The sequence below is a fragment of the Hylobates moloch genome, unplaced genomic scaffold, assembly GCF_009828535.3.
Source record: "Hylobates moloch isolate HMO894 unplaced genomic scaffold, HMol_V3 SCAFFOLD_10, whole genome shotgun sequence".
Classification (NCBI taxonomy): Eukaryota; Metazoa; Chordata; class Mammalia; order Primates; family Hylobatidae; genus Hylobates; species Hylobates moloch.
The window spans coordinates 3026430-3039998 of NW_026652285.1; the positions used below are offsets into that span (position 1 = coordinate 3026430).

Genomic DNA, 13569 nt, shown 5'->3' on the forward strand with positions numbered 1-13569 from the left:
AAAGGAGACAATTCAAAGTTGATATGCAGACGTAATGGTCTTCAGGCAACAAGCTCCATTTTTCAGCCCCACCATCCTAGCATGTGGCTTCTATCTCCAAGGTTGCTCCATGACCTCATCCAACACATCTAGTTACAGGCAAACTGGAAGGAAAGAGAAAGAATGTAACGACCCAGCTAAGCCAGGTCCCTTTATGTAGCCTTCCAGAAGTTTCATACCATACTTCCATTTCCATTTCAGTGGCCAGAACTTAATTATATTGCCATGCTTAGCTGCAGGGGAAGCTGAAAAAAGGTGGTCTTTTACATAAGTGCATTGGTGTCCCAATTAAAATTAAGATTTTGTAACTAAACAAACAATAATGGATACTGGGTAACAACCAGGAGTGAAAAGGCAAAACTGACATCTTGCCCTGCCAATTAAGAGCAAGTATGCACATCATCTCCTACAGTAAGGAAGAAAAGCATTCCGTCTAGTTCTAGTCCCTAAAATAGAAGAAACCTTGATACTGACTCCTAACAAATCAGACTTTATCCATGAATTTGGCAATATTCCGATGATAATCATGTCTGATTTTCTGCCATCAACGGACTAACTTTAACCTGGTTAGAATGTGGGCTATTTCTTCAATTAACTGTTGTATTTTTTAATGAGCAAGGTAGTCCTTCAGAATATGGAGGTAGATGGCAGCTAGGATTTGAAACCAGGTTTACCAACTTCCACCACTGGAGTCTCCTCTTCTTCGTTCACCCTTTTAAATTCCTGCTACTTTGTCAAATGCAAAAATCATCTCTGAAATAATAGGGAATGAATAAATGAATAACATTTAGCTTTCTAGCCTGTTTCATCCTCTCCACAGCTGCCCAGCTAATAATAAAAGCGTGTGTGGGAAATGAGGGAAGGTTCCCCTACTTCTGTCTGGGCTGAACCTGTCAGAGTTCCTCTCTTTCCTTTCCCTTACGCTAAGACCAGAGCCCACTACACAATTTGTGGGGCCCTGTGCAAAATGAAAATGTGGGGCCCCTAGTTCAAAATGTGTAAGCATTTCAGGAGGTGACAGCAGGGCATTAAACGAAGCACAGGACCCTTCTAAGTGCGGGGTCAAATGCACTGTTCCTATGCCTATGAAGCAGGCTCTAGCTAAGACTATTTTCCTAACATCAGTTTCTGGCTTCGCAGATTCACAGCCCTGCTCTGATGAAGAAGCCTGCTCAGAAGTCTTCCTCCCCACCGACAGTGACTACGACTCCAGCGATGCCCTGAGCCCCAGAGACCTGGACCTGGTCTACCTATCATCACACGACATTGCGCAGCAGACCCTTACCGGCCTAAGCGGCAGCGCCCCCGACGTCCTACAAGTGCACGACGTGAAAACCCCACTGGGGCCGGGCCAGGATCCCCAGGGCGACGGCCCAAATCCCGATCGCTCATGTGCCGAGTTTCTCCATAGCCTGACCCTCACGGGGTTCACACCCAAGAACCACGCCAAGACTGTGTCCGGTGCGCGGCCGCCGCTAGGCTTCCTGGGAAAGCGGAAGCCAGGCAAGCACCCCCACTACGGCGGCTTCAGCCGCCATCATCGCTGGTTGCGCATGCACAGCGAGACCCAGTCGCTATCGCTCTCTGAGGGCATTTACACACAGCACCTGTCCCAGGCCTGTGGTCTGGCCCAGGAGCCCGAGGAGGCCAAGCGGGCCGGCCCTGCCCTTGATGGTCCCAGGAGCCTAACTCTGGCCCACGCTGCCAGCCTTCCTGAGGAGCGGAACAGCAGTCTCCAGGACGCGAGGCCTTCGGTCCGCCGCCTCTACGTGGAGCCCTACCCAGCGGCCCTGGTGGCCCAGGACGAAAAACCATGGGCAGGCTTGAGCCCGCCCTCTGGAGGCCGCAGCACCCTGCCCAGCCCCACTGGCCCCGATGTGAGTCAGGAGGGCCCCACCGCCTCTCCCGCGTCAGAAATACTCAGCAGCATGCTTTAGGGAGGCCCATCCCGGCTGTCCACCCCTCCATCGCTACTACCTGCGTTTTATATCACCCTTACCCTCGTCCTGCCCCACTGTGTACCCACTCATTTTCAAGCGTTTTGAACGTTATAAATACAAAGGTTACAAGTTCAAGGTCCCCTTTTTTTGGAATAGTGTGGTGGGTGGAGGCCAGAGTTGCCAGTGCCATTCCCACTTCAGCCTAGAAAGGGCATGGGGGAGTTGTTGTGTCAACATGGAATACGACATGCAGTGACTCAAACATGCCACCCTGTTGGTGGCACCTATGACTGAAGTTGGCCATCCCAAAGAGAGACCCTCTGTTCTGCAGCTGGTTCTGTAATCTGACCCCTAGTTTAGGGCTCTTTCATGAATTTGTGATTGATGAAGAGAAGTTCTATAAATGAAAATAAGATTAGCATCATTTCTCCCTCCATTCCAAACCTTAAGTAGAGTTTGAGGGAAAGATACCAGGTTGTGTCTATAGGGCACGGGGTTAAGTGGGCTTGACCTTGGTTCCCTGTCAGCTAAACTAGGTCATTCCAAAATACAGAGTTCTCAGGGCTCACCTTATCCAATTTATCCATTAGTACTTATCTGATTAAATAGGCCTTGACAGGCCTTTTTTTCTTCGCATAGTGCTGTGTGGAGACCACCAGAAACGAAAAGTAGAGAATTCTTCTCTTTCAGCTCTATCTTGCAAAGACAGAATAGGACAGAAAGTAGCCCTTCCTGTATACTCAGCTCCCATCCAAGCATGAAAATGATCCATAGATTTTTACAGGGGTCAAGGAGATGGCTAAGCAAAGTGAAAGCCTGAATTACAGATAAGACAGGGGAGGGAGGGAGACATGGGCAGAAATATATTTCCTTTACAATTCTAAGTTAAACAAAGTAAATCCATGAGGGCTGTGTCTCTGAAAATCATAGTGGATCAGCTCCAGATTCTTTGGTGATGAAATTGTCATTGAACCAGAAAGTGCCCTGCAGATATGGTCAGTCAGCAATGGGCTCCTCACAACCCCACAGGCATATCCACTCACCCTACATCATAGATCAAGGGGCAGATTGTCCAGGGCTAGGGTGGCTGCCTTCCCCTTTCAACCTACCTCTCCTTAGGTCAAATTTGCCTCAAAATCGTCTGGCCCAATTGGCGTCAGGGAAAATATGCTCAGAAGCCTTTACCAGTGGTTCATTCCAAGGATGTGCTAAAAACATCTGGAAATCTTGCTTTGGTCTCATTACCTCCTATCTGAATTTCTCACAAGAATCCAAATTAGACAAATCACACTGCATATTCAGAAAAGGCACGAGTCTCCTCATCTCCTGGAGCCAAGACCCATTCACTTCACTGACATTCTAAATGATCCTTTTCTGCTTCACAGGCATTTCAGTTAAATATTGCTCTTTATGGCCCTATCCTTGTCCACAGAGTTCTACCATTCCTCCTCATGGGAGTTCATACAAAGTCCCCTGTTCACAATGTTATTCTGATCCCTTCCATTTTAAAAACATTAGATTTAAACATAAATAATTACCCTGCTGCAAAGGTACAGATTTGGCCCATGGCCTATGGTCATTAGAAAACTAAAGCCCAGAGCTCTGACTTTATTTTTTTAAGAGATTTTATACTCAATGAAACCCTCAAAGAATCTTGATCAGAATCACTACAGCTCCTTTTTCATGCCTGGGAGGATTTTAAAATGCAATTTTCTTCTGTCTAAGTGAATTCTATGTGCATGGAAAGGGAGAGTGTTAGAACTAGACGGGCCCATAAAATTTATCTAAGTCCGTGGGTTTGCAGGTAGGGCAATTAAGACCCAGAGAGGTTAAGTGACTTGCTCAAGGTCACAGAGCTGGTTTAGTCTCAGAGTCAGGGTCAGAACTAGAATCATTCCCTTTATAGCAGGCCGTCCCATTGGGAATTGGTCCACACCTAGTTAACTCGTGATTGTTATCTACAGGGAACCTCCTATTTTGTAGATCATCTACCTACTTCTGATTTCCAATTCAACCTTTACCTAACAAGTTTCCAATATTACAGAGCTGCCTGTTGCCAAGGAATACAAACTTCATGTAATACACATCTAAGTTAACTTAATTAAAAAGCAAATTTGGGAAAAACATCATTTCAAATTATGCCTCTTAGTTAATAACAAGAATGGCAGAGTCATTTGCACTCAGTTTCTACTTATTTCTAATTATAAAATGGATTGTTTTGTTCAATGAGTTTGTGAGATGAAATTCTAGGATTGTGAAAAACTAAGAATCCAAGGGATTTCCTGATCCTGATCATTCTGGTGGCATAGGAGGAAGTATGTGACTGAATCAGGTGGGAGGCATTCAACAAACAGGAGAGGCAGAAACTGACCCACCCTTCTGACCCCTCATTTGGTCAGTAAGTTCTGTCATACTGGACCAAAACTGCATTAATTTTAAACCTGCTATTTTATGTATTATGGACATAAGGTTATTTTTTCATCTTCTGAGGCATGCCCACAAAAAGAAGAATGCATGTTACATTTTAATGGGCATAGTTAAATCAATTGAAAATGCATTTTCTTAGCAATATTCCTAAATAAAAGTGGGTATGTTATAGCTTTCATAATTAGCTATTATTCAGGTAGGTTTCCCCATACCTCCACTTTGCAATATTTTATGAGCCCAGTTTAAATTAATACATTCTTGTGAGAGACAACTGTGTTCTCTAATTCACAGTCCTTTCTTCATTTGGCCGATCTCCTACTTATAGAGACTTTACAATGTCTGAGGATATTTTGTTTTATTTTTTGTTTTTGTTTTGTTTAATTTTGGATACAATGGATTTTTGTCTTTCACTCTTTTTTTAATCCAATATGAGAGCCTCTGAAGGAAACTGTCCCAGGTCTTCTTTTCCAGGGTTTTTCTAACATGCTCGATCAGCTTTCATCATTTGTGAAAATCCTCAAAAATCCTTGACTGAGGTTCTCCCGTATGTCTATCTCAACTCTAAGTCCCACTGAGATCCAAAGAATCAAGTGTGAAATATAGTCCTAGGCCACAGGAAGCTCACAATCTGATCTAAGAATGTAGCCATACATTCACCATACATCTTCTCAACAATCTCTTAGAAGAGGCAGGAGCCTGTCTCCTCAACCAGGCAGACATAGTGCATGTTGGGCTACATCTTTGATTTCTTCTTGCTGTACAGACTCTTGAGGGAGTACAACCTGGAAAATGCAAGTCATGGATGTATATGTTTGGCAACTACTTAACAAAGCTAAAACATACTCTTAATTGGCGAGGGTGCCTGGGAGACAGTAATTAAAAACATTCACTCCAGGGAATGAGTCTTTTAAGAAGTAGGTACTTAAAGATGAGAGCCATTCCCTTTAAAGAACATTCACTAATGCTCGAAGCAATAATTACACGGGAGAAATTGTTTCATTTGGTTTGAAAATTGAAGCAAGTTACTAATAATATTTCGCCAGTCCTCTTTCCTGAAGGATCCCAAAGCACTTTATGAAAAGCAATGACTGAAGCCTTGTTGTACTCCCCTAAAGAAACCTTGTCCAGCAGCCACCTGGCAAACACCTACTGTGTCCTTGCCAGGAGATCATGCCAGACAAGTGGAAAAGAGGACTGGCCCCTCGTTCATTGTTATCCTGCCACACAAATGTGCACCCTGCTGAGTTTGGAGCTCTTCCCTTGAAGATAACTCCGTTAGACAAGGAGGCATCCCAGAAAATACCTCCTTGGCCTCCTCTGGTTCTTCATCCTGCAACCAAGATGTACTTACCTTCTCTTGGAGAACTCACTTAAGCTATTAAGTGAGTTCTCCAAGAGAAGGTATGTTTGCAACGCATTTAAGTTGCCTAGTTATGTCAACAAGACACAGAATTCACTGGCTTCTGAAAATGTACACATGTTAAGAAGGTGATGACATTTTTCTACAGCTCTCTCAACTTTGTATGTAGCAGAGCTACAGCAAAGAGTGTATCTCTTGGTATATGTGCTTATTAAGCTATCACATACCAGTTAGAGAAGGTAGCTATAGATTAACAAAGGAACACTCTCTGAGAATTCAAACTGTTGCATGGTCACTTTATAAAGTCTAAATATTTTTCCAGATGATTTAATGAAGCAAACCTGGACTTTTTTCTCCAAGGTCATATCTTTAAGGAAATTTTTAAAATAGCTGTTTGGAAAGCAATGGTATCTCTTCATAGGTAATAGGGTGAGCAAGGAAAAAAACTGTTTTCTTTGCTGGTCACCTCTCATAAGATGTTCAAACACGTGGCTTATGACTGTTAAGTTAACTTCAATGCGGCCTTAACAAACAACAAGGGTAGTGTATTTGAAACCATGTTGTACCACTTGGAAACTTATTCTAAGATCTTAATTCAGACTTTTTCTGAGGTGTTGAACTTTGCCATTAGCAAAAAGTATTTTTAGAAAAATCCATTGACTGTTTATGAAGCACTGATTTTGCCATATTTCGGGTCTCTGCTTTTTCCACCGCATCTGCACACAGTAGTTATATTTGTTTTTTCAATTATTTCTTCTATTTCCACTAATAATGACTTTGTAAAATGGTTATTCAAAAGGATGGTTGGTTTTGTTTAACAACTGGATAGGTGGGCTGTGAAAAATATTCTACTGTGATAAAGGAAGTAGGAGATTTGTTGTTGTTTTAAATATTATCATAGGGTCTTTCTCCTACAGATATTTTTTTTTTATTTTAGCAAAAGCCAATGTTTAACTTAGTGGCAAAGGTTATGAAGCTGTTAGTTAAGGCTCTTTGCTCCTCTTCCTGCAGTCCATGACATGAAAGTCTGAATGTACTTTCACAGTAATCACCCTCCAGTGACTGATTTTCAAAAGCCAAGTCTAGCAAATTATAGTAAGTCACTCTGAGTTGCTGTGTTGCCTCTTGCCTTGTGAAAATCAGCTGTTTGGGGGTATCCATGTATGTGACCACAAGCATCAGTTTGATGTTTGTGATTTTTAAAAAAGTGTGTGCGTGTGTGCGCGTGTGGTGGTGTCAGAGAGATGTTTCATAGAAAAAGTAATTTAAGTGACATTCTCATTTAGCAGTATTTAATTGCTTCCTTCCTAATGTGTACATAGCAATCTGGCTGATTATTGGTTGTTATTTGTTCAGAATTTATTGTGTCTTGTTGCTATGTATGCAACTGAGTGTATGTTAAAGTTTAGACTTCAGTACGCTATCTGCACAATTTTGTGTGCTTTAAACCTCTGTAAATATGCAGATGAATCATGTATGGTGTGTTAAATGTGACTTCCACTCTTGAAAGAATAATATTTTGTTGTACGTACATTTGAAAACTATTTGAACAATCTAAATGTATATTGTAAATGTCCAGTACCCTCAATCAAAAACAGCACTGGTGAAATGTATCCCTCTTCAACCTACCAATTTATAAGAGGTCAGGGATTAATGAGAGTTAAGGTAATTTTTCTAATGGCAAGTATTTTTGGTAATTTCTTACCTGCCTAAGTGTATTTTCAAGAAAAATTGTCGACAGAAGAAATCTAAGCTATCAGAGGGAATGACTTTATTTCATAAGCATTAATTATACTTTATGTCTTACCTAATATTGTTGATATCTAAGTCAAGCATGAAGTCAAAAAATATTTTTTATTCTTCGTTAGATTTTTTGCTGTTTAAGGGACAGTTTCCAAGCCCATTTGTCTTAGGTGTGGAAAAATGTTGATTCGATAATAAACAAATAGAATTCTTAATACTTGGCTTACCTAATGCTTTTCCATGTCTTAGTAAAGACACAAATTTTTCAGCCTGAGCTTTCAAAATCTCCTCACTGAAACTTTGGAAGAATTATCATTTGTGGCATTGCTTTGGCAATTATCAGCAAAGTCTGACCAGCTGGCTCTTGATTAATCTGTACCATTCAAGTTATTTCTCTTTCATAATTGGTTATTGCCAAGAATTGAAAATACAGCAGCAGGTTGCCACAGCAAATACCCTCACCAAGTTGCACCCAGGAGCTTGGCCATCATAATCTCGCATCTTCCTCCACTGCATGCACGTTTAAATGTCTTCGGTGCATTGCTGCATGCGCTGTCCTATCTCAATTTCTCCATCCCTTCTATTTCCACACCCATGAAGCTCCTTCTACCCCCACTCCCACTGGCTGAGATCTGAGATTTCTTCTGTGAGAACACTACGAAGAGATTGCTTCCACCCTAGGAACCTGTACAAAGTTTCCCCTGAATTCCCAAGGGTGGGAAATGTGCTGCTTTGGACCACGTATTTGTCTTACGCTGTTTTACAGAATTCTTTTACACACAGACGAATTCAACTCTTTATTGGCATGTTTGTGGTCGGCTTTCTTGACGGTCTCAGAGGGCTGTTTTGTTGTCCTGACCAAATATGCCATTTTCCCTCTGTAAATTGTCATCTTTCTAAGCAAACCATTACTTTCTTTTCCTAATTCTTTCTCTAAATAAAAGTTTACCTTCTTTTTCAAACCAAACAGATGACATTCTTCTCTAATATCCCCTGTCTTCTATGAGCACTCTTGGGGTGGTATTGGAGTAGGGACAGAATGAAGTAAAGAGTAAGAGGAGCCTTTTCAAATGTAACCTGCTAAGTAAGAAGTATGCCTTCGGTGAATGCCTAACCCTTTTCATAAGCTATGCTGAGCAATATAGAGTATTTCTATCTGCCAACAAGAAATCACTCCTTCTTCGTGTAATAAAAAGAAATCATTTTAGGGAAGTAAGCAAGTTTAAACCAAGAGTTTCTTATCAATTTAAAGTGACTCCTAGACAGGAGAAAAATATTCATAAGGAAATTATCTTACCTGATATTATAACATCAAGCAAGTTAGATCTTTGCAATGATTTTTTGACTATGCAAATGCATTTCCTCTTCAGGTAGCATGTGACATTCCCATCTTTACATGATGCTCCTTCTAGTGGCCTGTTCTGTCAAACGTTGCATTAAGATATTTTGCCAAAGAAAATACTAGTGTTAGATACTGACTACAGGAATTCAGGTACCAGTTCCATACTAGACTAGATCAGATGCTCTAAGAGAAAAACAACTGGCTGCTTTGTTACCCGTCACCCCACCCCAGCACATTTTATAGCACCTGACATAAATATCTGTTAAATGAGTGATAAACCAATGACCACCAGAAATTATAGAGAGCGCACTTAAAATCAGGTTAAATCCCATACCTTGCTTAATTTCTCCATAAAGAATGGACATTAAGACCTTTTCACATGTCTACCAGCCTGCGACTCTCTAAAGTGGCTCAGATGAAGCTTAATTTGTCCCCTCAGGGTACCTTGAAAGAATTTCTCTAGGATTTCCTGAAAACTTCCACCACTTACCCCACACATCACCTCCAGAGTACCTTGATTGAGTGGGAATGTACTGTCCAATCTGGAGCTGGCCCACCTGATGGAAGCCAAGGGTCTGGGGAGAAACCTGCCCTTTCTTATGGTGCAAGATGCACCTCCAGATGGCCAGCAGTTTTCAGAGTGTCATTATATCTTGCCCAGTGACTGGGTACCACTGAATTGACATGCAGATCACTCAGCCCAGCCTCACCCACTGAATACCCAGAAAACCTGCAAAAATCTCGTCCTCATGCCCAGTAAGGCTGCTTTTGCACACACCATTTTCCTCATCCAGCTTTAATAACTGCAAGCTTCTGTATGTTTAGAAAACACTTTTCACAAGCACCATCCTTTCTGAGCCTGACAAATAGCCCTGTGAGGTTATCAGGACAAGACTGTATATCTCCGCTTTACAAATAAGAAGAGGGAGGCTCAGTAGACTGAAAACTAGGGCCCAGGACAACTCACTTTCCAGAGTGCCACTTGCCATTGAGTTAGGTCCTTTGAGAAAAGAAAAAAATAAAATAAAAAGGCCACTGGAAGCTGTCTCTGTGGAAGACACCCTGAACAGCCAGACATGCAAGGGACATCTACACAGACACAGATAACGACGGCAAATGAAGCCAAACAAGACAACAAAGCACACAAACCCTTTCCCCCAAGGCAAAGTCAGGCACTCTGTGACTGCAACCAAGACACTTTTTCTTGCAGTCACAGAAGGCCTGACTCTGAGCTAGAACCTGGGCCTCATGGGAAAGAGTTTGTGTGTTTTTCCTCTCTGAACTTACAGATAATGGCGTCTATAAAATGTGTAAGCTCTAGTTCAGCTTTGAAATTCCATGAATATAAAACACTCACATTGATTACCCATCAGAAATAAGCAGGGATTCTCAGAATGTTTCTATTTTGGGGATGCGTTTTATGTTATTGTTGTTTTTTGGGAGGTGCATAGGTTGCGGGAGCTACATAGATGACATTGAATCTATTATAGAGAAAGAAAGTAACTGTAGGAAATCCATGCTCAGTGTCCCCAATATTCCCCTGCCCCGCAAGAAATCTTTCATTGCAGACAGATTTAGATCAGGCGTCTGCCTCACCTGACCCCCGTCTCTCTCAGAAAACAATTTCACCTGTTTCAGTTCCCCTCTCCTTTCTGTCCAAGCCACTGGGATCACGGTGGATATGGTCTGGAATATCCCTTGGACTTTCCCCAGCATCTAATTTGACACCAGCACCTCCCACCAGCTGTTCTCTTAGATTTTGCCTGATCGCTGCCGTAAGATCACTTCCCTGGAGTGTCCCTGAAAGGGTGAAGGCATTGCACAACTCCAGGGGGCACTATTATTAAGTGTGGAATGTGCTTTATTAGCCACTTCCCAGAACCCAGGCATGAAGCAAGCTGGCCCTTTGCCAGACAGCAAGCCTGAATTGGGCATCTCCTTTGGGGTCAAGGGGAAGATGAGAGCCTGGTGTAGAACAGGGCACCAGGCCCCACTTTATGAAGGATGTTTATCAGCCCACAGTGGGTCTGTTTAGCGGCTCAGTGTTGAACACACATCTGACTCTTCCAAGTTTGGGCCAACTTGAGCACCAGCTTGGACTTTGCTTGGGCCATTTTGGCTCGGCTAGATCCAAGTGTCAGGCATTGTTCTCCCTCTGCCCTGAAGTCAGGACATCATCATTCTCTGACAAACATTCAGTACATTTCCCTGGGTCCCAGGAGGCCTGATATTGAAATGTTTTCCTCTCCACAGTTATATTTTCCTTGGTTGAAAGAGTTTTGTTTTGGAAGTTGCTACCCTGTCGAGGTAATGAGTCAGTTTGGGAGGCCGGTGCAGAGGGGAAAATGCACATCATTGGCAGAGGCCAGAAGGATGGGGGTGAGAGAAGATGGGAGATTCCCAGTGGGAGAGAAAGACCACACCCTCTTCCCCCTCCCACCCTTTTAGGAAGAACATAGCCCCTCCTTACCAGCTGAGGGCTTCCTCACTGGGACCAGGAGCCAGGCCCAACTGCTGCCTTAGGACTTGATCCTGGGAGAAATAGGTAAGCAGGAAAGGAACTAACATTTATGGGTCATCTTTTGAGTATCATTTAATCTTCTACCTTATACTTTTTGTGAAAAGCAGCAGCATTATCATCCACATTTTACAGATTGAGAAACTGAGGCTCAAAGGAAGGAAAATTGCACGCCCAGCATCACACAACCACCAACTGGCAGAGCCAAGCCTGGAATTCAAGTTTAATATAGAAGTCCAATGCCCATTCTACTACGTGGTCTGTCTGCAGGATTCAGGCCTATGCAGAAAAACAGACCCAAGAAACTTGGGGATAAGAAGACCCCATTGAGGGACAGCTGAAATTGTCTGACCCCGGGCAGGGAAAGCACTGTTGGCAGAGGGAGAAGAGGAGGTTTATGGACTTAGGCCACCCTTTTTCTTTGCCTCTAATTGCTCCTCTCCTCAACTTTTCCATACATACATTTTCTTCACATGGAGAGAAAAGTCATAGAGATACAAAAAATACACATAAACACACAAACACATGCAGATCTCTCACTCACACACAACACAAATACACACGTCCATACAAGCACAGAGGCACACACATCTGGAGGTAAATCTCAGGATTCAAGGGTTGGCCTCATGCCAGCCCTGAGCCCCAAGTAACCCACTGAGGAGCCCTGGTCTGCCTCACTTTGGGAGGTCAAATCAATGAAAGAGCCCTGGTAGTTGAAAAAAGAGAAAGGGAGAAAGAAAGAACACCAGCACCTCTCATGATGGGAGGTCAGAGCGAATGAAACCAGGAGAAGGGGGTGGGGGGCAGGGTGAGAGCAGGGGGGTGGGGAGCCTGGGGCTGGCAGCTGAATTCCTACCCTGGCCCAGCTCCAAAAGATTAAAATAGAGCTCTTAGAGTGTCCCCTCCACAGACCAGCCTGCCAGGGGCCAGACAATACGTGGGTTTGTGCTCCAGCACAGGCCTCCAGAGAGGTGATGTTTTTACCCGGACGGCTAAAGGCACAGAGGCAGGTCTAAGCAATTCCAAGCCTCCTTCGGCTGGCAGTCCCAGAACAGGCCACGGCACAGGGAGAGCTGCTGGCTGCTAGGGCACACACAGATCTGCCCTTTTCTCACCCCGGGGCAGGCCGCTGGACTCCTACTTCTTCATTTTATCTACCCTGAAACACCCAACTGGCAGGGCTATGTGGGACAAGGTCTTAGCAGATTCGTTATACTCTAATTGCGAAAGGAAAAAAAAAAAAATCTCAGCATGCCTGTAAACAGCCAGCCCTACACATGAGGGATGGACAAGGCGTCCCTCGGGATTATCTGAACTACTCAGATGAGTACAAATACTTCATTTTCTCTAACCAAGGAGCACAGCTTCCCCAGAAGGAAGCCCTGCTGGCCACTTGAGGTTACATCTTGGAATTCTTGAGGGTTTCAGGTGGCTAGGCAGGACTCAAGTCCAACATCTCCGACCAGTATATCAGCTAAGCACACAGGCTCTGGAGTTTGCCAGACGTGGGTTCTACTCCTGACTCTGTCCCTTAATAGCATTTTGAACATGGGCAGTTTACTTAACCTTTCTGGGACTTAGGTTCTTTGTCTGTGACAGCACCTACTTATGGTCTTAAGGGTTAAATGAGCAAAATGCATGGAAAGTGATCAAACAAATGCCTGGTGTGTCACTGGCAAATGTTAGCCAGAAAGAAAGGTTGTTCCATCCTGCCAGGTCCCTTATAAAGGGAGAGAAAATAAAATTTATCAATCAAACTTTTGATAGTGAGAATGGGTGCTACCTGGACAGAATCCTGGGACACTGGCTTACCAGGGACTACCTGGGAAAACTGGGACATAGGATCCCCTTCTTTCATAGCCTTTCGAAAACTTCCTATTTAACATTCCATCAAGGCAATCTCTTCTAAAATGGCCCTAAAGTTTACTCTATTGCATAAAGCCCATTAAAAGCCACAGTCTTTTATAGTATGCCATGATATCTATATATAAAATTCTTATTTAACATATAATCATACGTTATAATATGGTAAATCATATCATGAATACAGGACTTAAAATTGAGAAAATTCTGTCATCTTGATTTTTTTGTTAATTGGAAAAAAAATAGCTGTTATTCCATTTTAATGGAAAAGCCCCTTCTTTCATCTCACAGAACATTAATATTCTACAAAAGCAAAATTAAAGAATCAAGAATAGCC

General features: G+C 43.0%; 1 protein-coding gene across 1 annotated transcript in view; it reads left to right on the top strand.

Moving 5' to 3' along the window:
• Positions 1-2274, top strand: part of ANKFN1 (ankyrin repeat and fibronectin type III domain containing 1) — a 354546-nt gene extending 352272 nt beyond the window's left edge. Inside the window, exon 20 of the mRNA XM_058445882.1 lies at positions 1180-2274. Coding sequence (XP_058301865.1) covers positions 1180-1976 — 797 coding nt within the window. The 3' untranslated portion in view covers positions 1977-2274. The remainder of the gene's footprint in view (positions 1-1179) is intronic.
• Positions 2275-13569: the final 11295 nt, after the last annotated feature.